Genomic DNA, 24,140 nt, shown 5'->3' with positions numbered 1-24,140 from the left:
ACGCTGGTTTTCTTTTCAGCTGTATATTTGCATATATCAATGAGCCCACCTCTTGTTCAGCCTCCCTCATCTCTCGAGTGGGGGGTCCTGAAGCTTCCTCTCTATGCAGTGTATCTTTTATTCCAGCCAGCATCTTCCAGTCTGGATTTAGATGCAGCTGCCCATGGCTCCAGCCTCACCTTCTGTAGCATTCAAGTGCACGACACCTCAGTACTGAACAAACAAACTGTTTCTGCCCATAAGGAGAGCCCTGCTTGATCAGACTAAGTGGCCAGCATCTGGCCTACTGCCTCTGACAGTGGAGGCAGAGCATAGCCATAGTGGCTAGTAGCCATTGATAGCCTTATCCTCGCATGAACCGGCGCAGAGCAAGACAGAAGCTGGACTCCAAAGAACTGGAAGAAATCTGGATGCAGATCACACCAAATTCACAAAACTCTTTGCAGAAACTTTATAAGCTCCAATGAGGACTTGGGATGCAAGATATTTGCTGTGGATGGCACAAGTGCAGAAGCCTTAGGCCTTTCTTTATCACACCCTGATTCTCTTTACCTCTGCTCAACATAACTCAGTCTCTTAGTTTGAGATACTAGTGCCTCACTGCTTCTTCTACTCTTAATTTGGTTTTCTAGTGCAGTGCTAATCATAGAATCATAGAATAGTAGAGTTGGAAGGGGCCTGTAAGGCCATAAAGTCCAACCCCCTGCGCAATGCAGGATTCCAAATCAAAGCATTCCTGACAGATGGCTGTCCAGCTGCCTCTTGAATGCCTCCAGTGTCGGAGAGCCCACTACCTCTCTAGGTAATTGGTTCCATTGCCTTATGGCTTTGACAGTTAGGAAGCTTTTCCTGATGTCCAGTCGAAATCTGGCTTCCTGCAACTTGAGTCCATTATTCCGTGTCCTGCACTCTGGAACGATCAAGAAGAGATCCCGGCCCTCCTCTGTGTGACAATCTTTCATGTACTTGAAGAGTGCTATCATATCTCCCCTCAGTCTTCTCTTCTCCAGGCTGAACATGCCCAGTTCTTTCAGTCTCTCCTCATAGGGCTTGGTTTCTAGTCCCCTGATCATCCTTGTTGCCCTCCTCTGAACATGATATGTAAGGAACCTAATCAGATATGTAAGAAACATTCCAGAACAGGGCATACACTTTTTCTTCTGGATCATCCTATCACTGACTGTGAAGCCTGCTGCGGACACAGCCAATGCAATCTCACAATCACCTTCCTGTTTTGTAGAGAATTAGCACTGTGCGGATGTGTCCTTATTCATGTTGTTCTCTCTAGTTGCTACGAATATAAGAATTGCCTTGCTGGATGGACCAGACCAAAGGCCAGGCTAGTCCAGTATTCTTTCTATAAACAATGGCCAGACAGATGCCCATGGACAGCTCACGTATGCAGGATGCGATGGTGAAGACCGCCTCTGTTTTGTCTCCAGCAGTTAGCAATTAGAAAATATACTACTGCTTCTCTCCCTCCCTGCTCCTTTCCATCACTGAGACTCAGTGCTGTCATTCTCATCTGCACCTTCAGTCACATCTGCCATAGCTGGTCCTCCATCTCTGGAATTTCTTAAGACCATAAGGCAAAAGAAAGTACTTCTCCGTACCTTGCATAGTTAAACTAGGGAATCCACTCCCACAAGAGGTAGTGGTGGCCACCAACTTAAATGGCTTTAAAAGACAATTAGACAACTTCATGGAGGATAAGGCTATCAATGGCTACTAGCCACTATGGCTATGCTCTGCCTCCACTGTCAGAGGCAGTAGGCCAGATGCTGGCCACTTAGTCTGATCAAGCAGGGCTCTCCTTATGGGCAGAAACAGTTTGTTTGTTCAGTACTGAGGTGTCGTGCACTTGAATGCTACAGAAGGTGAGGCTGGAGCCATGGGCAGCTGCATCTAAATCCAGACTGGAAGCCTTAAAGGGTTTGCTCTCCAGTTCAGAAGGCCAGCAGCTGCAGCTGAATGCTGGAAAAACAGGGAGCCTGGCTCTGAAGAGCAGCCGGCAAAATATGCCACTCAGCTGAGCAGGCAAGATCAGGCAGCTAGGCAACTAATATTTATTCCAGGCCTGGCCCAACAGAGGCTTCATGTACTGGCTGCCAATTGCAGGATACAGTATTGCCTACATCTGTGTCCACCTGCACCTGAAGAAGGCACTGAGACCACACTAGTGTACCAGACTAGATTACAGTGGTAGAGCATGTGCTTTGCATGCAGAAGGTCCCGGGTTCAATTCCCAGCATCTCCAAGTAAGGCTGGGAGAAACCCCAGACTGAAACCCTGCAAAGCGGCTGATAGTCAGTATAGAGAGTATTGAGTGAGATGGGCCAATGGTCTGGCTCAGTGTCAGGCATCTTCCTATGTTCCTGTGAGGTAACCTAAGCTCCAGAACCCCTGATACAGATGCCTTCACACCTAGGATGACTTTCTGCTGTCACACAATCAGCATCAGTCCCCACAGTTTAAGAAGTGAGATGAAGAAACCGCCTGCCTTGTTTGTTGTGCCTATTCAAACAGGCTGTCCATTTGCTTCTACTGAAGCCTTCTAGAAGTAGGAGCAGCCAGAAGGCAATATGAGACCAGAAAGCAGAGTCTGAAAGAACCACAGAGGCCTGGATGACAGCAGGGGAAATGCTGAAGTAGCTTTTTCTTGTCAGTCTGAATTCTGTGTTTTAATGAAAGGTTGTTTCTCTGTGCATACTTAGACATCCAAGCTACATTTATCCTATGCATATTTACTCCAGAGCAATCCCCACTGAGCCCAGTTAGACTCACTCCCAGGTGATAGTGCAGCCTCAGATGTCTTCTCTGGAGCAGTACCAGTGTCCATCCTTTGGTTGTAGGCAAAACTGCAGTCTGCGTGCGCCACAGATTTATCCATAAGAGTATTTCATCCTTTTTCCAAGGTGAGCATTGACTGCTGCCGCCACTTTGAGAGGGGAAAAGGGGGAAAGAGAGAAACTGGCAACAGCCTACCCCAGTTGGTATACCTTTTCCTGCTGATTCCATCCATCCATCCATCCATCCATCCATCCATTTTTACCCAAAGTGGCCTACAGTCTTTAAAAACACAGTGATAAATTCCAGAAATAAAGAAGTAGAGAGCTACAACTAAAATAAACTCACCACAAGAGAGTGATGATGTGTGATTCTAAGCATTCCTCATAGTCAAACCCACTGAGGTGAATGAGATTTACTCCCTAATATCTGTGTTTAGGATTGCTACAGTATCAGGTTAATGTCTTAAACCTTGTGTAATATGGAACAGGGTCAACATGTCCACTTCACTGGGGAAGTGGGGGAAAAAGTCATGAAAGCTAGAGGCTGTATTCACAGCTAGAAAGCCAATGGTGTAACCAGAACTAACAAATGAATATAATATCTGCAATCCATCTCTCGCCCCATCGCTTTTCCTTGCCTCTCTTGGCAGCCTGGAATGTAGGTTCTGCAGATCTGCTTTTATTCCACTTTCACAGTGCATTGGAGAACAGATCTTCATTCTCAGTGGACTCTTTAGCATACCCTCTGTAAAAGTGACTAGTTAGAACTAGAACCAAGATGAAACAGCTCACTTATTTTAGAAGTTGACATTGACATGTGATTGAGTCATTATGTAGCACCGGAATGCTGTGGGATATTTTGCTGTCTTCTTGACCCACATGTCTAATATCAGAGGGTTGCCATTATATTTCCTTGTAGGCTAAATAGTATAATGTGATATTAATTACAGACATCATTGTACCCAATGGCTGCTGGAGCAAAAGGAGCAGTGATCTGATCTCCTCTCTCACCTCTTCGACCAGGACCTTTCATACAGGCTAAAAGATGTACCTTTGGGGGGGGGAGCTATAAAAAGGGGGGGGGCAGAAGAAAAGAAAGCTATGCTTTTTGGATAAAAATAGTTATGTACAAAAAATTGGCTCACCCCAACTTAAAACTAGTAATACTCCTTGTGCTTTCCTCTCATAAACGTCCATTCTTTTTTGTTTATTCCCTGATCCTTTACAAATGAATTCCTGAATAAATGCCCTTGTTGTTATGTGGAAGAAAAGAATTAAGTTGGCTTAACTGCATGGGAGAGAATTGAAACTGGTTTAGCTTGCATACTCAGTTTAGAAATGTGGGATGTTCTTCATTGTGGAGATTTCCTCAGACTCCATACTACCAAGAAAATGGAGGGCCTGGAGGTTGGGCAAGGTGAAAGGAATGTTGGGCAAGGTGAAAGGAATGTTGGGCAAATACAATGGCTACATTCACAACCTCTGGGCCCACCACCCCCTGCCTATGGAGCAAAAATGCCAGCCATCTGATCCGTAGGCTTTTCACTAGCAGTGGGTAAGTTGCAGGGAGGCGGAGGCAAACTGTCCCAGCTCTGCACTTTTCTGGGCACCAGACTATAAATGGGAGCATTCCTAGACAGGAATTGAAGGAAGATACTGACCCATTGCTCAGCAGCAATAGGGATAGAAGTGTTTGCCTCCTGGTTCTGTGAATGTTATGTAGTGTAGCCAATTGAACAAATTCCGGAGATGGGAATGGCTTGGCAACAGCTATGCTGGGAAAATGGGAAAATAAGAATGAAGCTAATAGTAAGCTGGTGCCCATGGAAACGGGTGCATGGAAGGCAATGCTAAAGGAGTTAGAAAGAAGAGGCTGAAGGGATGGGTCAGGCACTGTCCTGTGCCCAGCAAGGTTAGTCTGGAGGTCTTGGGAGATGGATGGATCACCCTCTTCTGCACGTAGATGGAGGGGATGCAAAAGGAAACCTCAAGCTCCTGTGTGCCAAACAGATTCAGGCATAGGAACCTAGGATTCCTTGTTACTTGTGGGAAGCTGAACCTGCTTTGCAGGATGACCACAGATCTGACCCTAGGACTATCTGAAAATGCAATGAAACTTATAAATGTATGTAAAATGAGAGAACGTGCACTGAGAATGTCTCCTTATCTCATATCCTATAGCAGATCCAGCGTGTATGATAGAAGTCACTCTGTCATTGCCCTATTTCTTAAAATCATATTTTAAAGTATTAGTTCCAAACTACTCTCAGATACAGGGTACCAGGCAAGGGGACTGTGTACATAGAGTGGCTTTTCTGATATCATTCAAACTGTGTGTAGACAACTTTCTGATTTAGAACCACCTGTTGTTTGTGGCCAGAGAACTTCTTCCCGTCTTCAAAGAACAGAGAGTTGCCGATTCCTACTGCAGCCATTGCAGAATGTTTACATGAAAATCTGTATTCACCATACTGATTCCAGTATTCATCAGTATCCTGAAATGACACACTTTTCTCTTTTTCTTCCCTCCTTTTTTTGGGTTATTTTTCTCTAGAACTCTTGGGATCGACTAAACGGCTGAATGTGAATTACCAGGATGTGGATGGGTATGTACTAGTCTGATTAAACAGTGGCAAAAATGTTGATGAGTTGGAGGCATTGATGGTGAACATGTTGCTGCACAAGGGATATAGACTTTACAGTGTTTGCCCCCTCCTTCCCCTTTGATTACAAGCCAGAGGCACTATGGGGCTTCTGTCCCCCTGCTTTGCCATTGCCTCCCTGTGTGATCTTGGACCAGTCACATCAAATTAGGAATTCAAAAGCCCAGACTAGAACAAGAAACCCAGTTCGTAAACCACTGCAAGACACTGACATTACTGAATACAGTTTGCATCACACTTTGCATCCAACTGAGGATTTTAGGACTGCAGCTGTAGGAAGGGCAGGGCTGAGTCATTTTCCTGTCTGAAGTGGAACAGCAAAGGGTTCACCTCCCCCTGTCCCCCAAGTCAAATTGCATAGCAATCTGGGCTATTTTGGCACCTGAGGCAGAAAATCCCACAAGCACCTCTCCTGGTATTAAAATATCATACTACCTTAAGTAACTAACCATGTGCTGCCCATTCATGACACACACTCCCAAATCAGCTGATTTAGGTGGTTCCTTCACTTTGCCAAATGGTTGGGCTGGCCCTGGCTGCAGGCACCTGCTCAGGGAGGCAATTGCTCCCTTGCTGCTCAGAAAGATATTCTCTGCTCACCCCACTCCTGGAAAAGTACAGTAGCTTCCCAGAACACTGACAAGCCATCACAGTGGATTAAGGTCATAGCAGGCATTAAAATTTAGCTTATGCTGCTTAACTAGTGGCAAACATTCCTATATTTCTCTTCCTATAGCAATGTTATTTCTTTCCCTCATTGTTACAAGTATAATGTATGCTCCCCGTTTATTGTCTTCCCACCCAGTCTGATTTCCCCCAGCCAATTATTGTAACAAGAACATGGTGTCCAACTCCCACAGATGGATGTTAAAGTGAATGGGGCTTTGTCAGACTTCAGGCCTGTGGGCAGAGTCCTAGCAGGAAGGGCAAGGATCACACTGGATTCTGAAACAAACGTCTGTACAAAGGGGCTATCCAAGAAATGTAGTCTAGAAACTTGTCACTATCTTATATCCAGAAGTTTCCATTCACACTAAATTGTAGAGACATGAATAATGCGGAACAGTTAAGCAGAAGGAAGGATATTATGGTGTGAAGATAATGGTAAACCAGGGTAACGAGCCAGTTGCTTATTAAACCTGGAGATCCAGTGTTGACAGAGGGAACAAATGGTGAAATGACATGTCATGGATGGCTCTTAAGGTGAATGTGGGAGGTATTCAGACTCTGGTCTATTCACCTGGGCATAGTAGTACTTCTGAGTAGACATGCATAGTATTAGGTGGTTTTGGCTGCAGAGTTCTGGCTGCCCCCAGATTTATTAAGGGTCCGTTAGTACTTTGGTATTTAATACGTAGAAAATGATATACCTATTGATGGCTATGGTGTCCTTTAATTCTTTCACTGGGTTTACTCCCATTGCTGCAAGTTTTCTATGGTTTAGGGCTGCAATGCTAAAAGACACTTACTAGGAAGTAATCCTCACCAAACACTGTGTGTGTGTGTGTCTTACTTCTGAGTAAAATGCATAGGGTTGCACTGCTAGATTATTTGGTTATGTTTTATTTATTTATTGTATAATGCCCCCTGGCCCACTGGAGGCCCTCAAGGAGACTCACCGTTAAAATATTGAGACATCAAATAATACAACAGTAAAAGCCACAAAAATAAAATAATAATAAACATCTGTATTCTGCTTCACATACATGATCTTAGTAATCCTTGCAAGAGCCCATTTATGTATGTATGTATGTTCAAATGCCTCTGCAGGGTTTAGCAGATGCTCCAGGATTTCTCCAGGTCCTTCACTTAGTCCTGGAACTGTTAAGCACTTGTTTCAAAAACTGATACTGCTAATCTGCCTGGCTAGCTTGCCAGTCATACCCCCGCCCCCCCCATTACTATGATCATGTCTCCAAAAAAAGGTGTTAGAAATTCCCATTCATACCAGTTAGTAATTGTCTAGAATCTATAGTGCCCTCCTTTGAACTTTCCCAGATATCAATCACCTGGGAAAGTTACAATGTCAAATGATTGACAGGTGGATGATCACTCCATGGTAAGTGGGGGAGATAAAGATCTGTACCGCCAGGCCAAAAAGGTTCCCCACCCTGGTCTAGATGTCTCCATGGGCAATTATCAAATATAGAACATTATGCCATATATAGGGCTGTTCTGTTTTCTTTTGCAGTGCTTTTTTTGCTTCCCCCCCTCCCTTGAACACCAGCAAGACAGCCAAGTGAGGCTGTTAGGGAGCGCTGCCCCTGTTGAATTTATGCCTGTTTAGCAGCTCTTATAGACAAAGGAGTTCTGTCTGGGAGAGACAGGATGGCAACCCTAAGTATGGGCCCTGAGGAGCTTAGCTGCAGCCTCATAGGATAGATATTTTGTTTTTATTGTTTGTTGTAATGAAACCACAGATTTTAACTGGGACTGGCAGGCTGCCGATAAGTGCTTTGGGTCTCACACGTGTTGCCTACCCCTGCTAGGCAAATGGCAATATAGTTTCCCTACCCTATTCATCAGCTCTCTTGGGGCCTGCCTCTTGGATGGGCACAGTGCCCTTTTAGAGCCTCCGGCCAGTCTCCTGGCTGTCAGGATCCATTCTTCCCACAGAGAGGTTACCGTGGGGATAATTGGAACATCCAGGCCCGCAGCAGAGGCACAGCATGAGCTGACTGCTAGCTGGCTGCCTGGGGCTAAGGAATAGACCTCCCCTGTGGGTCCTGTCATTATGCCTGCGTGAGGGGTGTTTCCCCTTGTACTTTGCCCTGAAGTGGCTGCTATTCACCCCTCATTCAGACCCCCTCCTATACGAGGTGAATGGGACAACTACTTCCAATCTGCTATGGCAGTCCCCTCAGAGTCTAGCAGTTCCAAGGGCTGGGCTCCAACACAAAACTTTCCCTGTACACTCTTTGAGCCTTGCTGGGGAGAATGTCCCTGCCTGGAAGGCTGCAAGCGAACTCTCCATTGCCCCGGGGTTTGCTTCCCTTGGGCTCTAAGCCTGCCCCAGTCCTTTTGAATGAATGAAATCGGGACTGAGCAAGGAGAAGGCGGGGAGCTGGTTGTTTGTGTGGGTGTGGGGAGGGAGAGAGACTGGATAAACAAGCCTCTTTCACAGGCCAGAAACACAGGGTCTATTCATTCTCACACACTCGGACAGTTGGAGAGACATGCTGGGAGAGAGACTGACATTGTCTCGGGAGGCTAGAGGAGGTGGGACAGGGGGGAGAGAGACGCCATGCCTGGGAATAGCTTGTCATCTATCCCCAGGCCAGAGACCACAGTGTTACGTTGGTTTTTTTTCTGTCTGCCGTTTCCGTCACTGTCCAAAATACAAGGCATCTCCAGCCCCTGTAAATTGTAAACCTCCCAGACTGACTCTTGCTCACGGGTCTTCTTGTGCTATGCCTAAATAAAGAGAAATGAAAGTGCCAGTCACACACCCATAGCATATTTTGGGGAGCAGCTCTAAAGAGGGCCTCTGTGCCTTTTAAGAGCTACGTGGCAGGGGGAACTTTGACACAGGCATCTTGTCGTTTTAGAATGGGGCAGTGATTAGAACAACTGTATCTGGGAACAACGACAACTTGTTTGTGAAAGGCTCTGGAATATCCGTGAGATGTATCAAGAGATAATTGGCACACATAGACTGCTTTTGATTACTACCCTATCAGTCAAAATCCCCGTAACTTCCCAGTCTTGGTTTGATAGGGAATGTAAGCTCAAGAAAAGAGTTGCACAAATTAACAAGGCAGATGAAGTGTATTGGCATTTGGAGAACTTTTCCTTAACAATCAAACAAACAGTAGAACTCTAAATGTTAAGCTGGGCATTGGTACGCCTAAAACACCCTGCTCTATTCCACTCCATGTCTTCCAAGATAAGGAATATAGGCTTGATTGCAGGCCAGACAAAGTGGGATATCAAGGAACAAATGAACAATTTGCTCAAAACCCATTGTTATTATTACTTTGTCTACTGCTTCATTGCTAAAGTAGCTTCTAAGCAGTTTACAAGTATAAAACTAATTACACAAAATATATTAGAGCCAACAGGAAATGATTCTGTGTCTCCCAGAACCATGGGCAAAGAACCTGCCTACCTTCAAAGGTACACACAGTGAAGTCTCCAAACAGAAGAGCAGATTTGTGAACTTCTGGTGTACTGGGAAATGTAAAAGATGGAGATGTGTTGTTAAGCATTTTAGGGTTGTCTGGCCAGTACTTGAAGGCGGCAAACAGCAGTTCACAAAGAACTGGGGTTGCCAGATGTTCCTTATTTTAAGCCATGCTTCTTATTTTAAAGGGCTGTTCCCTATTTTAGAAACTGACAGCAGATGTCTGTTACTTCAGAATATGTAGACTACTCTAAAGCTGTTTCTGCAGCTTCTTTCATGTTGGTTTAACAAACCTGGAAAGATACAAAAAGAGTCAGTGCTTGGGCTGACTGCAGTTATGTTAAAACTACAGAAGCTTGAATTACAGACAATGCCTCATCAAACAGAACACTCTGTATGTCAGAAAAGCTTACCTACTTTGGTACAATAGAGGTTGGGTCCAGCAAGGCATATCAACTTACATGTTTGATAGCTCTTATTTCCTCTGCCAAACATAACAACAGATGTCTATACCAAACCTTCAGAAGCAGCCCTGGGTGGAAGGGGCCACATTCGAAACACTGATCAGAGAAAGGAAACAGGGAAATCAAATCACAAGCTTTGCACCTTTTAACTGGAAGGCATTTGACAGACTGCCTTCTGGGACTGTAACTGAACAACCCTGAATGTGCGGGACCCTAGCCCCATTCAGCCTTGTTACTTTTCTTCTCATGCCTAAGGATGGTCCTTCTTCTGGACTGATTGTTTTCATGACCCTCCAAGAGCGGGGGGGGTGTGTGCTTAAGGACCATGTGGGAAAAATCAATAGAAACGATAGCAGTTGGCTCACTAAGGTAACTACCCCAGCTAAAATTCTTGGATGCAAATTCAGAGGACTAGGAGTGTTGTGGAAGCCATATTTAAAATTTATTTCCAGAGGGGAAGCCATTTTTGTCTTGTTGCATCAAAAATAACAGAGCGCCTTGTGGCACCTTAACAAGTGACCAGTTTATTAGGGCATAAGATTTCATGGCCTATGGTGTACTGAGGATAACACTTCATGCATCTGATAATGTGGACTTAATGAACGCTTATGCCAGGGATAACCTGTGGCCCTGTGGATGTTGCTGGACTATGATTCATATCAGCCCTAATCACTGGCCATGTTAGCAGGGGGTTATGGCTTATGCCATAATAATTATCTTTTAATCTTTAGGGTGCCACAAGACTCTTTTTGTTTTTTATTTACTATATTTATCTCCATCCCTTCCTCCAAGGAGCTCAGGGTGATGTATAGGGCTCCCCCACATTTTATATTCACCTAAGCCCATATGGTAGTTCAGGCTGACAGATATTGACTGGTCCAAGGTCACTGTCATCTGGAATGCTTCTGAGCAGAGTGGGGATTTGAACCTGGGTCTTCCAGGTCTTAGTCCAGGGGTTGCCAATGTTTTGGGGTTGATTGGCACATTTGCAAATCAGAGAAACTGCTGTGACACAAACCAACACCAAGCACACAACGTATTCTGTTGGCAACTTTGAAGTCTAATTGCAGCAGGACAAGGAGACTCTGTGGGTACCAGGAAAGACTTCTGTGGGCACATTTGTGCCCATGGGCACCACAGTCTAACATGCTAACTATTCCATCACACTGGCTCTTATGAGTTTACTGTAGCCAGAGCTTGGAAAAGTTACTTTTTTGAACTACAACTCCCATCAGCCCAATCCAGTGGCCATGCTGGCTGGGGCTGATGGGAGTTGTAGTTTTAAAAAAGTAACTTTTCCAAGCTCTGAGGGTGCCTAGGGGTGGGATCACATGTGAGTGGAGGCTAACCTCCGTATGTGGATACAGACATCCTGCTGTGAGCTTTCATGCCATTACTGTGTGGCTTTCATTTGTCCAAATTTGAGCCTAGAAGTGGCCAGCATGGCTCTGAACAGGGAGCAGAGATTGAGAGAGGGATGGGACTATAAACAAAGGAGTCGCTGGTGCTTCCTTCACCTAAGGATGCTTTCTCCCCCTCCCCAGGTTTTCAGCACTACACCATGCAGCCTTGGTTGGGAGCCTGGAGCTTATCTCCCTGCTGCTGGAGGCACAGGCTACTGTCAACATTAAGGACATCAATGGTAAGCTGGTTGTTTTGACTTCTCCCTGCACCCCCATCAAGGAGGACAAAGACCATCCTTGTTATTGTCCCAGCGGCCAGAGTGAGGGAATGACCTTATGCTAGCTTGCACTTCATGAAGGAAGCAGTGTCTTGTGCAAACAATATGCTGGGCTAGGGGCCTACCAGGGAAATAGAGCTGATTTATCTTTTAGTGTTGTAAGCAGGAGGCTGCCACTCCCATCACCTTCCCCAATTAGGAGCTATAATACGATTCTTCTTTACCAACGGAGGAAATTATATCCCGGCTGCTATAAGGCTTATTAAATTTAAAATTATTCCAATGCTGACTTATGGGGCTCCCGTCTGGTTCCCATACTATAAAGGGAAACTGGATGGAACAATACATTCCGCACTGAGATCTTTATTTGGAGTCCCTGGTTGTGTATCAGGAGCATCTTTATTGTTGGAAGCCGGGATGAATTCCTTGTCTTGCATATTATGGACACATACTATCTATTTCTGGATCCGCTGTTGTAAAGTATTATCTCCTGAATCTTACCTGTCCTGCTTTTTAAAAGACCCTTTCTCAAAAGAAACATGGAGAGGTAAGGTAATGGAAAAGTTATCACAGACGGGCCTCCATCCCCCCGAACTTTTAGCGATGGATTTCAATAAGGCCAGGGCGACGGTTAAACTTAGACTTACCGATATTGATAACCAGATCCTACTCAGTTTGACAAAAGGCCCTTGTTGCCTGAGGGCTCTGGGTATTAATATTGTTCCAAATTCAGAAGGGATGAAATACCAATATTGGTTAACGGTCCCCAAATATAGAACGGGCTTTCACATTAGCCCGTTTTAATGTGCTACCATCCAATTTTTTATCTGGCAGGTTTAAAAAAATTCCGAGTATGAATAGGTACTGTCTTTGTAATGACTCAGAAATTGAGACTATTTCTCATGTTTTATTTTCCTGTAAACTATATAACAAAATCAGAAAAGATCTTCTCCACCCAATTCTGTCAAAATACCCTGGACGATCCAATGATGCATTATTAATAACCCTTTTACAGGGTTACAATGAAAACATCACCCTAACTGTGGCCAAATTTATAAACTTGGCCATTCAGCAAAGGAAGAAATTAGGCTGTCTTTAATACAGAGGACCAAATATGAACTTGGCCCCGCAACTCTATTTGATAAACAATTTAATTTTAACCTAAATTTTATCCCATGGTGTATAGATGTTCTGGAGTTGGGCCTGTAGAGACAAACAGACTAACCTAGTTCCGTTATTGTATTGTTATTGTATTGTTATTGTCATCCTTACACTATATACAAGTAAGTTTTATATTCCTTGATACATTGTATTTTAATATTTTACGTTCGCATCCATGTATATATGTTATTCATTGGCTTAAAGGTCTGTTGACTTCAGAATAAACAATCAATCAATCACCTGCCCCAACAAGAATAATCTCCCTGCACTAAGCCCCTACCCCCAATGAGTGGTCAAAGGCCTAAGAACAAGCCTATCATTCTGTGTGATCAGCATCTTTGCCTTATTAGTCCCTCATTCTGTGGCATTATTATTATTATTAGTAGTAGTAGTAGTAGTCGTATTTATTATTATTATTGCCACCTTTTTCATATGCCTCAAGGTGATGTACTAACATACCATAAAAACAGCTAAAAATAGTTTTAAGAATAGTACAAAAACAACTGAAGATGAATTTAAACACAATACAAAATCAACCCCTAAGACCAAGACCTTTTCGATGGAAAAGCTTGTCAAAACAAAAATGTCTTCAGTTGTTTGCAGAAAGAACAAATGTGGGCCCCTGTATATCTCAGCAGGGATGCTGTTCCATAGAACAGGGGCAGCCCTGCTGAAAGCCCTGCTCTGAGTTACTGTGGAGGAGGCTTCTGAGATCTTTGGAACTTCTTGCAGAAGAAGCTCTCCTGCAGACTGCAGTGACCTACCAGGGATAAGGCAGTCTCTCAAGTAACCTGGTCCTGAGCTGTATGGGGCCTCATAGGTTAGTACCAAAACCTTGCACTTGGCCATAGCAGATTGGTAGTTCCCACATTATGTAGCCTGTCTCTGTCTCCCTGCAGGAATGCGCCCACTACACTATGCTGCCTGGCAAGGGAAGGTGGAGCCAGTGCGGTTGCTGCTCCGAGCAGCTGCTTCAGTCAATATGGCATCATTGGATGGGCAGATCCCACTGCACCTGTCAGCCCAATATGGCCACTATGAGGTGGTGAGTGGGGGCCATTTGGAAGGGAGGGAATGTGGCTTCTTTTTCCGGTCAGATCCAGACCATTCTAATCAGTCCCGAGGTCTTCTGTCATCTTTACCCTGGAGCCCTCATCATTTTCTCACGTGCCTACTGCACAATCCAAAACTTGCTGAAAATTGCACTGCAATACTACTGCGTTAACATGACTGCCCAGCACAAAGCATGGATGGGGTCTGGAGTTTCTGTTGGGAAGCGTAATGGATCACATTCAACCCCCTCCTGCCAGAATTTGTAGGGGAGGGAAGAGGATAAAAACGGCAGAATAATCACCTTGGTGTCAGAAGCAATAAGTATATGCATGGCACCTTATCCTGGGATAAACCCATGGGCAGAGCTGCACATATTTTGCAGATCAAATGCAGTTAATAAAAAGACAAGAAAAAGAAAGGCTGTACATCAAGAATATCTAAATTCTGGTGGCTACAACTGTGCAAATTTATTACATTTCATTATGTTCAGGAAACATGGAATAGCAGACATGAGAGGGACAAGAAATATGTAGCATTAAAGCCTTCAATTCCTGTTGGTTTTCTGAGCTTTCATCAGACATTGCCACATATTTTCAACTTCTCTGCACTATGAGGGCTAGAACCTTGCTTATTAATTTGTTGTAAAAAAATAGAACTTGAGATCTCTGGACACTTGGCACTGTGTCAGATACCAGATTCACAGTAAACTTGTAGATTTGAAGAATGTGAATCCTCAACAAGATTCTTACTATGTGGAGCAGATACCCCCCCTCCTGTGATGGGGAACAGAGAGAATCTAGGGAAGGGAGACAAGAGCCAATATTTATTTTGTATTAAATTAACCTTGGGAAGAACTGTCTGGGAGAGATTGGGAAAGCTTTGGGTTTGACCGATATGGATTAGACCAGCTGGCTGTAGGAGAAGCAGAGGCAGATAGCAGGCCCACTATGATCAGCAAACGGCTGTGTTTTGCTCCGGATTCCCAGCAGGACCCTCTTATAGGAGGGCTTTAAGTTCACTCCGAAAAGATCACAAGGAAGTGAGATATCCACCACGTGTAAAAGACCCAGCCTTTCCAGTTTCACTTTCTTTGTTTTTCCATGTTCCTGGCTATCCTACAGTCAGAGATGCTGCTCCAGCACCAATCCAACCCATGCCTTGTCAACAAAGCTAAGAAAACCCCCCTGGATCTGGCCTGTGAGTTTGGAAGGCTAAAGGTAAGCAGAAGCAGCCATAGCCACTACCTGCAAGAAAGCCATTCAAAGCAAAGAGTTGGTATCCAATGTTAGCCCTACTCAGAGTAGACCCATTGAAATTAATGGACCTGACTGTTCCTATTCATCTGCATTGCTGTCGTTACCACTGAAAACTGCTCTGGCACAGTAGGAGTCCCCACCACCACTGCCAGGAATGTATAAAGAGTTTTAACCATATTGTTCCATCTTGCCCTGTGGAACTTTCCTAAGCCAGCTTCACACTCCACCCTGTAAGCTGCTGCCATAGGAACATTCCAGATGTTAGGGTGGAACAATATTGTAGCTTGGGGATGGAGAACTTGTGGCTACAATGGGGCTACATCTCGTATCATTCACCGCTGTTGGCCATGCTGGCTGAGACTGATGGGAGTTGAAACCTAACAACACTGGGAGGGCCACAGATTCCCCGTTCCTGCTATAAATTCTTCATACATCCCTAGAAGCCTCATCCCCTGCCCCCGTGCCAGAAAATGACTTTCTGTGGCAATCCTGCTGCTGCAGGCACAGGCAAATGGGGCCCAGGAGTTTTGGAGAGAGACATCTTGGGTCAGGCCTTGTCATAAGATAACCTCTAAGAGTCTCCATTTGCACTGCACACATTCCCAAGTCTTTCTCCACCAAAACCTAGAGAGTGCCTGAGCCTGCTAATCCCTCCAGGCCGTGAAGGCAGAAGTAAGGGCAGCTGGGATAGAAGGCCTGGGATTCCGGCCTGGGATTCCAACCTGGCCATGCTGGGAGCTGCCAGTGGATTCCTGTCTCCAGTATTCAGGACAGGTGCAGAGAGGCTGCTCAGCATTCCTGGGGGGTGGGGAGCTTCCCCCTAACCTCACAAGAAGGATAAAAAATATACATGAACACGGGAGGGGGTTACTAGCTCGGGGGACCTGCACAAAAGGGAGGCAATGGAATGGCAATATTCTATTCTCATCCCAAAGCAGGGGGTGGCTTGAATGTCCATTTTTATAACAAATAGGCTATAAATAGGGTGATAAATCTCGAGTGATTGTGACACAGAATAGCACACACAGGCCTCTGGTACAGACTGCACTTTGTTTGTGTACGTATAGGTGTGTAAGTGTTCCCTATGGGTGAGGCCAGCTCAAATCCAAAGCCTCTCAAGGAGAAACTATTTTCACTGTAGCCACCTTTCCCAGTTAACAGCCCTGGGCCCACACTTGTACCCTCTCTTGGGCAGATAAAGCTGGCAGGGATGCAAGACCTATGGTGAAGCAGCTGAAGAAACTGGGCAGTTGTAGAAAGAGAGAACTGAGAAGATTGTGATAATGAGGATGACCCAAAAGGCACAGGACTGCTGCCTCTTTAAGAGCGCCAAAGCAGGCCAATAAATAGCAGGTGTCATCCCATCCACCTCACCTACTTTTTCCTTCTCTGCAATGCTGGAAAGGGTGGAATGGCTCCTCCAGAACACTTGTCTTCCCTGGAGGTCTTGAAGGAAGAGTAGGGAATATTTGGCCCATGATACTGTATTTGGCCCATGATACTGTTTTCCTCAAACCACGCCCACCTGCCCCATACCTGATGTCATATGTGACATCAGGTGTGGGGCAGGGAGAGCCATGGCTAGTTCCGCTGCTCCCTGCTGAGAGCAGGATTGAACTCCCTGTGCATCAGCTGATATATCAGGGATTCAATCATGCTTTGTTTGGTGCGCCAGAGAGTTCCCCAAGGGGAACTGTCTTGCACACCTGAACCCTGCAGAAAAGCAGGATTGAGCTCTCTGCACATCAGCTGATGCCCAGGGAGTTCAGTCCTGCTTGGTCACTTTTTCCCCTAATCCCTGCAGGCCAACAGGGTTGGACTGCCCACCTGTCAATCACCTCATGCCATTGTGATGTCAGATGATTGACAGCTTGGAGGTTATATCCACTTGCCAAAGGTGGTCTGGGGGGGATGGACTAGGCCAATCCCCCCCCATTCCTATCTTAAAGGGACAGAACCTTCATCCTTTCTGGAATATGGTCACCCTATGCTGGGGGTGGAAATCTAGGTACCCTCCAGATGCTTTTGGACTACAGCTCCCATCAGCCCCAGCCAGCATGCCAATAATTATGGATACAGTAGGGCCCCACTTTCCGGCGTTCCGCTTTCCGGCGTTCCGCTGATGCGGCGGCTTTCAATCGGGAAATTCTGTTTTAAAGCCGATTTTGCCGTTTTGTGGCATTTTGCTGCATTTTCACGCGGCACGACCCATTAAAGTCAATAGGTTCCTCTTTATGGCGATTTCCGCTTTACGGCAGGGGCCTGGTCCCTAACCCGTTGTATAAGCGGGGCCCTACTGTAATGGGACTTGTCTAACAACTCTGGAGGGCATCAGGTTCCCCATCCCTGCTGTCCAGCAACAGGCATTTTAAAATATGCAGATATTTGCTATGAGCAAGCTGATAACTCTTTGGCTTTCCTGCTCACACTGCAAGAAAACACAGGAGTCTTTACCAGAAGAGATTAGTTCATTTAAAGAAGATTACATGTAGCTACAAGAAATTAAAGTCACCACTTCCTCCCACCCTTCTCACAGAACTCTTACTCTTTTAATGGGAGAAAGTGAACAAGGGATGCTCCCTCCAGGCACAAAGTCATATAGGGAAACTCTTCACCAGCTGAGTGCATCTATCATATAACTGTTGAATTCACAGGAGCCATCTTATACAACCGTCAGGCCCAAAGGAAAAACAGTGGCAACTCTAAAGAAAGCAAGTTAATTGTTCTTACAAAATGCATGGAGTAAAATAAAGGTATAGCCATGGGGAAAGGTGCTTAAACACACATTTGTAGGAATGAGTAACAACAGAAGAGTGACAGGGACAGGGATTTCTGACCTTGCTGTGATATTTCACTGTACCTTTTAGATTGCCATCCTGTGTATACCTCCCAGGGAGTAAGCTCCATTGAGGGCTGGCCTCAACAGCTGGTGGTATACATGGGCAGCTGCTGTAGCCCCAAGTGGACTTATAGTTGATGCCTGCTCCTGCCCCCCAATTAAAAAAGACCAATTGCCCAACATTCTGAGCAGTGCTGTGTGGCTGGGTCTAGCTGCCATATTCATTTCCCACAAGGCCTCTGACACAGCAGCATTCCAGTGCATTGTGGGAATTTAGAAGGCAGCTAGACTTGGACATGCAGTGCTGCTTGAAGTATTGCTCAGTGTTGCCACCACCAAGTAAGCCTGAGGGGGTCCACCAGAGGTTACTTTGAGCAGAGTTCCCTCAAACCTGGAGCCACTGAACACATTGGGAGTTACTTCTGAGTAGCCATGTATAGCAGAAGTGGGGAACCTGTGGCCCTCCAGCTGTTGTTGGACTACAACTCCCATCAGTCCCAGCCAACAAAGCCAATGGTCAGGGATGATGGGAATTGTAGTCCAGCAACGTCTGGAGGTCCAAACTTTCCCCTTCCCTGATGTATAGGATTGTAGCCTTAATCATTAAATCTCATTCTAAGAGAGGGGCCAAGACAGAATGTGGACAGGATCAGGATGGTTTCTGAGATGTGACAGACCATTCTCCACTTAGGAACACAGGAAGCTGCCTTATACCGGGTCAGACTCTTTGCCCATCTAGACCATATCTCAGTGGCTCTCTGGCAGAGGTAGAGATGATGAGGGTAGCCTTTCCCATCACCTGCCGCCTGATCATTTTCGGCTGGAAGTGTCAGGGACAGAACCTGGGGAGCACCTTCTGCAAGCAAACGCATGTGCTCTGCCTCCGAACTGTGGGCTTTCCTTTTAATTCTGCGACATAGGGCAGAAAAGCTGGGAATATGTTATTCAACCTGCACTGCATGCTTGTTTACATACCCCTCTGCCTCCCTCTCATCTTTCCTTTACCTCACCCCCGCTCTTTGTCCAGGTGGCCCAGCTGCTTCTGAACAGCCACATGTGTGTGGCTCTGCTGGAGGGACAGTCCAAAGACACAAGTGACCCCAACTACACCACTCCTCTACATTTGGCAGCCAAGAATGGGCATAAAGAGATCATCAGGTAACTACATCTACCCAAGAGCACAGAACACAGGAAACTGCCTTATACAGGGTCAGACCAGCAGTCCATCTGGCTCATTGTTACCTTCACCAGTAGATTTCATCCTTTTCTGAACTAGGACCTCCCCCTTTAACCCAAACATGCATTTGGGGACCCATTTCTCTAGAGTTCTCAGCCTTAGCTGTAGGTGCTGGGGATTGAACCTGTGACCTTCTGCATGCAAAGCAGATGCGGTGCCACTGAGCTACAGCCCTTCCCCCAGAGTCGTCACAGTTTACTCCTGAACCGTCTATACACACTGTCTCTCTTGCATTCTGGGGGAAACAGCAACTGAATGACTTGATCTTTTAGCTGTAACTGTTCACCAAATTACCACTGATCAAGTGAAATCCCTATAGCAGTAAGGTTATACCATAGATTAGCACATGAAGCTAAACTACAGGGTGAATACACCCACTGTGTCCTTCTGCCATTTAATCCTTCTTGCAACACAGACAGCTCCTATATCTGCCTGCCACCCTCCTCCTTTTCCTCCTTCACCTCTCCAATGCCACATAGTAAGCATCATGACTTGGTTATTCAGTCTGGAGTAATCGGTCACATCTTTTGACGTGCTGGCGCTCATTGCTTATGTATCCTTGCCCAAACAGGCAACTTTTGAAAGCTGGAATTGAGATCAACAAACAGACAAAGACGGGGACCGCCTTGCATGAGGCAGCGCTGTATGGGAAGACTGAGGTGGTGCGCCTGCTGCTGCAAGTGAGACCAAAAGTAAAGCCGTAGTCAAGGACGGGAAGGGTTGCTTAGTGACCAAAGAGCTTTCACCCTTAGAGAGGCTGCAGGACTTGGAGCTGAGGTAGAAACAGAAAACATGGAGCAGGAATGAGAGCCCAGAGAGAAGACGTAGACCATCTGTGGGTCAGTTCTAGAAGGGAGCGCATGTGGAGCAGACGTTCAATAGCTGTGTCGCTTCAGGCAGGGAATGCTTGTGGGCAGGGGAATAATGCGGCCTACAGCTTGGTGTCATACAAGGCATTGGGGAGAAACTCCAATCTCTGGTTCGCTTCTAGTACGACAGGAAGGGGGTTCACACAACCCACCTGTCATGTGCTGAAAGCATGCATGAGGGGGTGTTAGCCTCACACAACCCTGTCGATGTGCACACCAGCTGTGTGTTCAGTGGTCATGTGAAGAGTTCCTGCATGATTCCTCTGTACACACGTGCATTAGTCTGCATGTATTATCCCTTCACATTGGTGCCCAGTATGTGGCCAGCAGTGTGTGTGATGTCAGCCTGCACATCATCCGGGATGAGATTAGCCAGCATGACCCTCTGACTGCCTCACATGTGTGACCTCCCCCCACAGAAGTAACTGCAAACAGTGTTACAAAACAGATGCAGCGGGCAATTCGTTTGTTTATAATTTCATTTGCACTTTTACTGTATGCAGTGCGTTACCATTCTGACCTTATGCAGACTTCTTTGTGAAGGAGGCTAATGATCAGCTGAGGCTGAGAGCATATAGCAAACCCAAGGCCTCCCTGGATTTTGAACCTGAGGTCTTGCCCACTCCATGACACCACTCCCTATGACTGGCCTAGTCTACTTTGCATTAGGAGCTCATCCTTTCCCAGACTGTGGGGAAGCAGCACTGGGTAAAGATAGGGCTGCATTTGCTCTCAAGGATTGTGGCTTTAAGAGGCTTCGAGAAATATCTAACCAGCACCTAGCACTGGCTTTAGCTGAGCAAAGTTCTCATGTGATGAAACCCAGCTCAGATTAAGAACAATTACCTTCAAGGTGCCCTCCTTCTAGCCCACAGTTGACTTTCTCTCTCTGGGTAGGGTGGCATCGATGTCAACATCCGTAACACCTACAACCAAACAGCCTTGGACATTGTGAACCAGTTCACCACTTCACATGCCAGCAAGGACATCAAGCAACTGCTGCGAGGTGAGCAGGCCGAAAAGTAGGCCCTGATGTGGGGAAAGTCACCTGGCACCATCTTAATAACCAGCAGTATGGTGCAAACTGGTCAAATGTATGTGGTTCTTGGTAGTGAAATCTCTTGGGGAAGGACAGTGTAGGTATTTGAGGTTTTCAACCTCACCTCTCTCACTGAATCCTAATATAAATAAACCTACTTTGCAAAGTTGGGGGGAGGGAGAAAAAGGCTGGCTGCAACAAGCAAGCATGTGCAGGCTGTGGGACATAGGAGGAATCAAGCACGCAGCAAGTAACATTGTCCTCTTCTCCTTTTTGCTCATTTTCCTGCCCATGCCTTGCCCCCTCTGTCGTCTTCCTCCTCCTCTCTTCCCACTACCCTTTGTCTTCAGAGGCATCAGGAATCCTGAAGGTCCGAGCTTTAAAGGATTTTTGGAACCTCCACGACCCAACTGCTCTCAATATCCGTGCTGGAGATACCATCACAGTAAGAGAGCTCCTGAAGCGTTCCACATGTGCAGCCCTTCTTCATCTGTGTTACAGGCTTTATGTGATCCCATGCAGGCTGCAGTGGCAAAAAAAAAAAAAAGGTGGTCTTAGGGCTGAGGAAGAAATTTGGTTCAGTTCTCAGTTGAACGTGAATCTGCAGAATTTGCTCTTCCCAAGCCAAGATGTGAGGGAGAAGATAGCTCTCCTTTGATATTTGCGCTTTTCCAAATATTGCAGTGCAGTTCTTCAATCAAAAACGTATACAAAAATGCATATATTAGAGGAAAGTGTGCATAAGAATGCATATATAGAGGTGAAAACAACATACAAAATAACATAAAATGCATTAGAGAAAAGTGTTTGCAAAAATAGGAGAAATGAGTATGAAAATGCTGATGAACTTTCATGAGGGCTTTAAAAAAAATAAAAAGCAGCACAAACTGGTGCAGGAATGTGGTGAACCAGACATACCATTAGAGAAATGAGAAACTGGGAGAAATCAAAACTGACAGATTCACATACGCAACAGAGAAGATTCACCAGATAATAGAAATGTCAGTGGATGGGGGAGATATAGCATATGAGCAGAGCTGTGTGTGTGCCACAATCCTGCAGGAGCACAGAAAAAATAAAAAAGCAAGTCTCTAGTCCTTATGCTGAAAAGTTTGGTCCAATCATCATAATGCTTTGCATTGAGTGTTCAAAGCACTTCACTTACATTAGTTTGCAATAATCCTTACAACAATCCTGTAAGTTGTAGGCCTTGCATTTATATTGTCATGTTGCAGATGGGGGACTTAGGGAGGAACAGAAGGAGTTACCTAACGCCACCTAGGTGAGATATGAACAGGGGGCTTCTTTCTTTGTATCTCAGTCACTTAATCACTATGCTACACACTAGCTCTGGAAAATACTGCTTTTGTCATGTGATTCCATTTAATGACCCCCCCATGGTCTTTTTGCACCTCCTGATTCTGCAGTCTTGTCCCACTGATCATGAGAACTCTTTTCCTGTCAGGTCCTGGAGCAGCATGCAGATGGACGCTGGAAGGGCCATATCCATGACGCTCAGAAGGGCACTGACCGAGTTGGTTACTTCCCTCCATCCATTGTAGAAGTCATCAGCAAGCGGACAGGTTGGCCCAGGGACACAGCTAGGGAGCTTTGTGGGAGACCAGAGATTTGATCAGAAGGAGGGGGGGTCAGGCAAAGGGAGTAGGCACACCTGTGATTCCATTTCCCAGTAAATCCCATTTGCTCAGTGTCTTCTCTCCCTTCAAAAACAATTCCTGCTCCCATGAGCTCCTCCTCTTCCTAACTTAGCAGCTCAGGACTATGACCTCCTTGCCTTTCGTTGCCTTCACAAGAGCAAAGGCAAAATAGCATGAGGTTCTTCAGGAACATGATTATTCAAGGCAAGAACTCCCTTCCACTCCAGTATTGTACAAGCACACTCCTGGCACAAGGGGAGGACCCCCCACTTTTTTCAGCAGAAGAAGGATCGCAAGAATGAAAATACCCAAAAGAGTTCCCTTCTGCTGTGCTTTCTGAAGAGGAGGATATGGAGGATTTGACAACTTTCACATGTACAAAAAGAATTCAGGAACAAAGGGGATGGAAACCTTTTTTTAAAAAATATAGGGAGTCCATTACTCCTGCTGCCTTCTCAGCAAGGGAAGAAGAGGAGTTGATATACTTTAATCAGAATGCATTAAAACTAAATCAACTGTTAATATTATGAACAACAGTGATGCTAGTAACTATTAATGTGAAGATGGCCTGTGGCAGCCTAGAAGAGGGGAGTCTGTATAGTTATAGGAAGTTGTAATCCTGGTGTACTTTCACGCCTTTCTTCCAAGAAGGGAGCAAGTATGTGTTCACATTCCACTTTAACCAGGGACAAATATAGAGCACCATTCATCAAAACGTATTGAGCTGTGGATACAGCTATATTGAGAGCCAGCCATATGGTCCACCCATGTAATTTCTGATTGGATGCAAATATATAATTCTCAACAGCCTGCAGATGGATGCTAGCGATGTCCAGTTCTCCTTGTAGATGTACATCCACTGCAGAGTCACTCCTTGATAAAATGTTCCATGTTCCTAAGGCACCTGAGGTTGGAGGTGGTTTTTAAGAGACTTGAAAGTTGTTTTAAGATATGCTTGATTCAGACAGCACATTTATTTTTTCCATGGCATGCATACAGAGGCACATGCACACACACATTTCTGTTGTCCCATTGTTGCCTCAAGCGGATGGAGCAACTCCCCTATGAGGAAAAGTTATGGCATTTGGGACATTTTAGTTTAGAGAAAAGATAAGTAAGAGTGGGCATGATAGAAGTGTACAAAATTAGGCATGGTGTAGAGAAAGTGGACAGAGAAAAGATTTTCTCCATCTCTCATAACACTAGAACTTGGCCGAATGTTGGAAGATTCAGGACAGACCAAAGTACTTCTTCACACATCATATAGTTAAACTATGGAATTTGCAATGATGGCCACCAATGTGGATG

At 45.5% G+C, this 24,140-nt stretch overlaps 1 protein-coding gene across 6 annotated transcripts in view; it reads left to right on the top strand.

The window, feature by feature from the left end:
* The window catches only part of CASKIN2 (CASK interacting protein 2), a 128,536-nt gene that overhangs the window by 81,460 nt on the left and 22,936 nt on the right, over positions 1-24,140 (top strand). For 4 of the 6 annotated variants that reach the window (XM_061616155.1, XM_061616159.1, XM_061616156.1 and 1 more), the window contains 9 exons: positions 5,344-5,395; positions 11,584-11,681; positions 13,781-13,926; positions 15,056-15,151; positions 19,057-19,187; positions 19,838-19,958; positions 21,033-21,141; positions 21,525-21,619; positions 22,640-22,757. In XM_061616155.1, coding sequence (XP_061472139.1) covers positions 5,344-5,395; positions 11,584-11,681; positions 13,781-13,926; positions 15,056-15,151; positions 19,057-19,187; positions 19,838-19,958; positions 21,033-21,141; positions 21,525-21,619; positions 22,640-22,757 — 966 coding nt within the window. The remainder of the gene's footprint in view (positions 1-5,343; positions 5,396-11,583; positions 11,682-13,780; positions 13,927-15,055; positions 15,152-19,056; positions 19,188-19,837; positions 19,959-21,032; positions 21,142-21,524; positions 21,620-22,639; positions 22,758-24,140) is intronic. The other 2 variants (XM_061616157.1, XM_061616158.1) reach the window with 2 other exon arrangements.

The sequence above is a fragment of the Rhineura floridana genome, chromosome 3, assembly GCF_030035675.1.
Source record: "Rhineura floridana isolate rRhiFlo1 chromosome 3, rRhiFlo1.hap2, whole genome shotgun sequence".
Lineage (NCBI taxonomy): Eukaryota > Metazoa > Chordata > Lepidosauria > Squamata > Rhineuridae > Rhineura > Rhineura floridana.
Note: the sequence above shows the minus strand (reverse complement) of the source record. Positions and strands in the feature narration are given on the sequence as shown.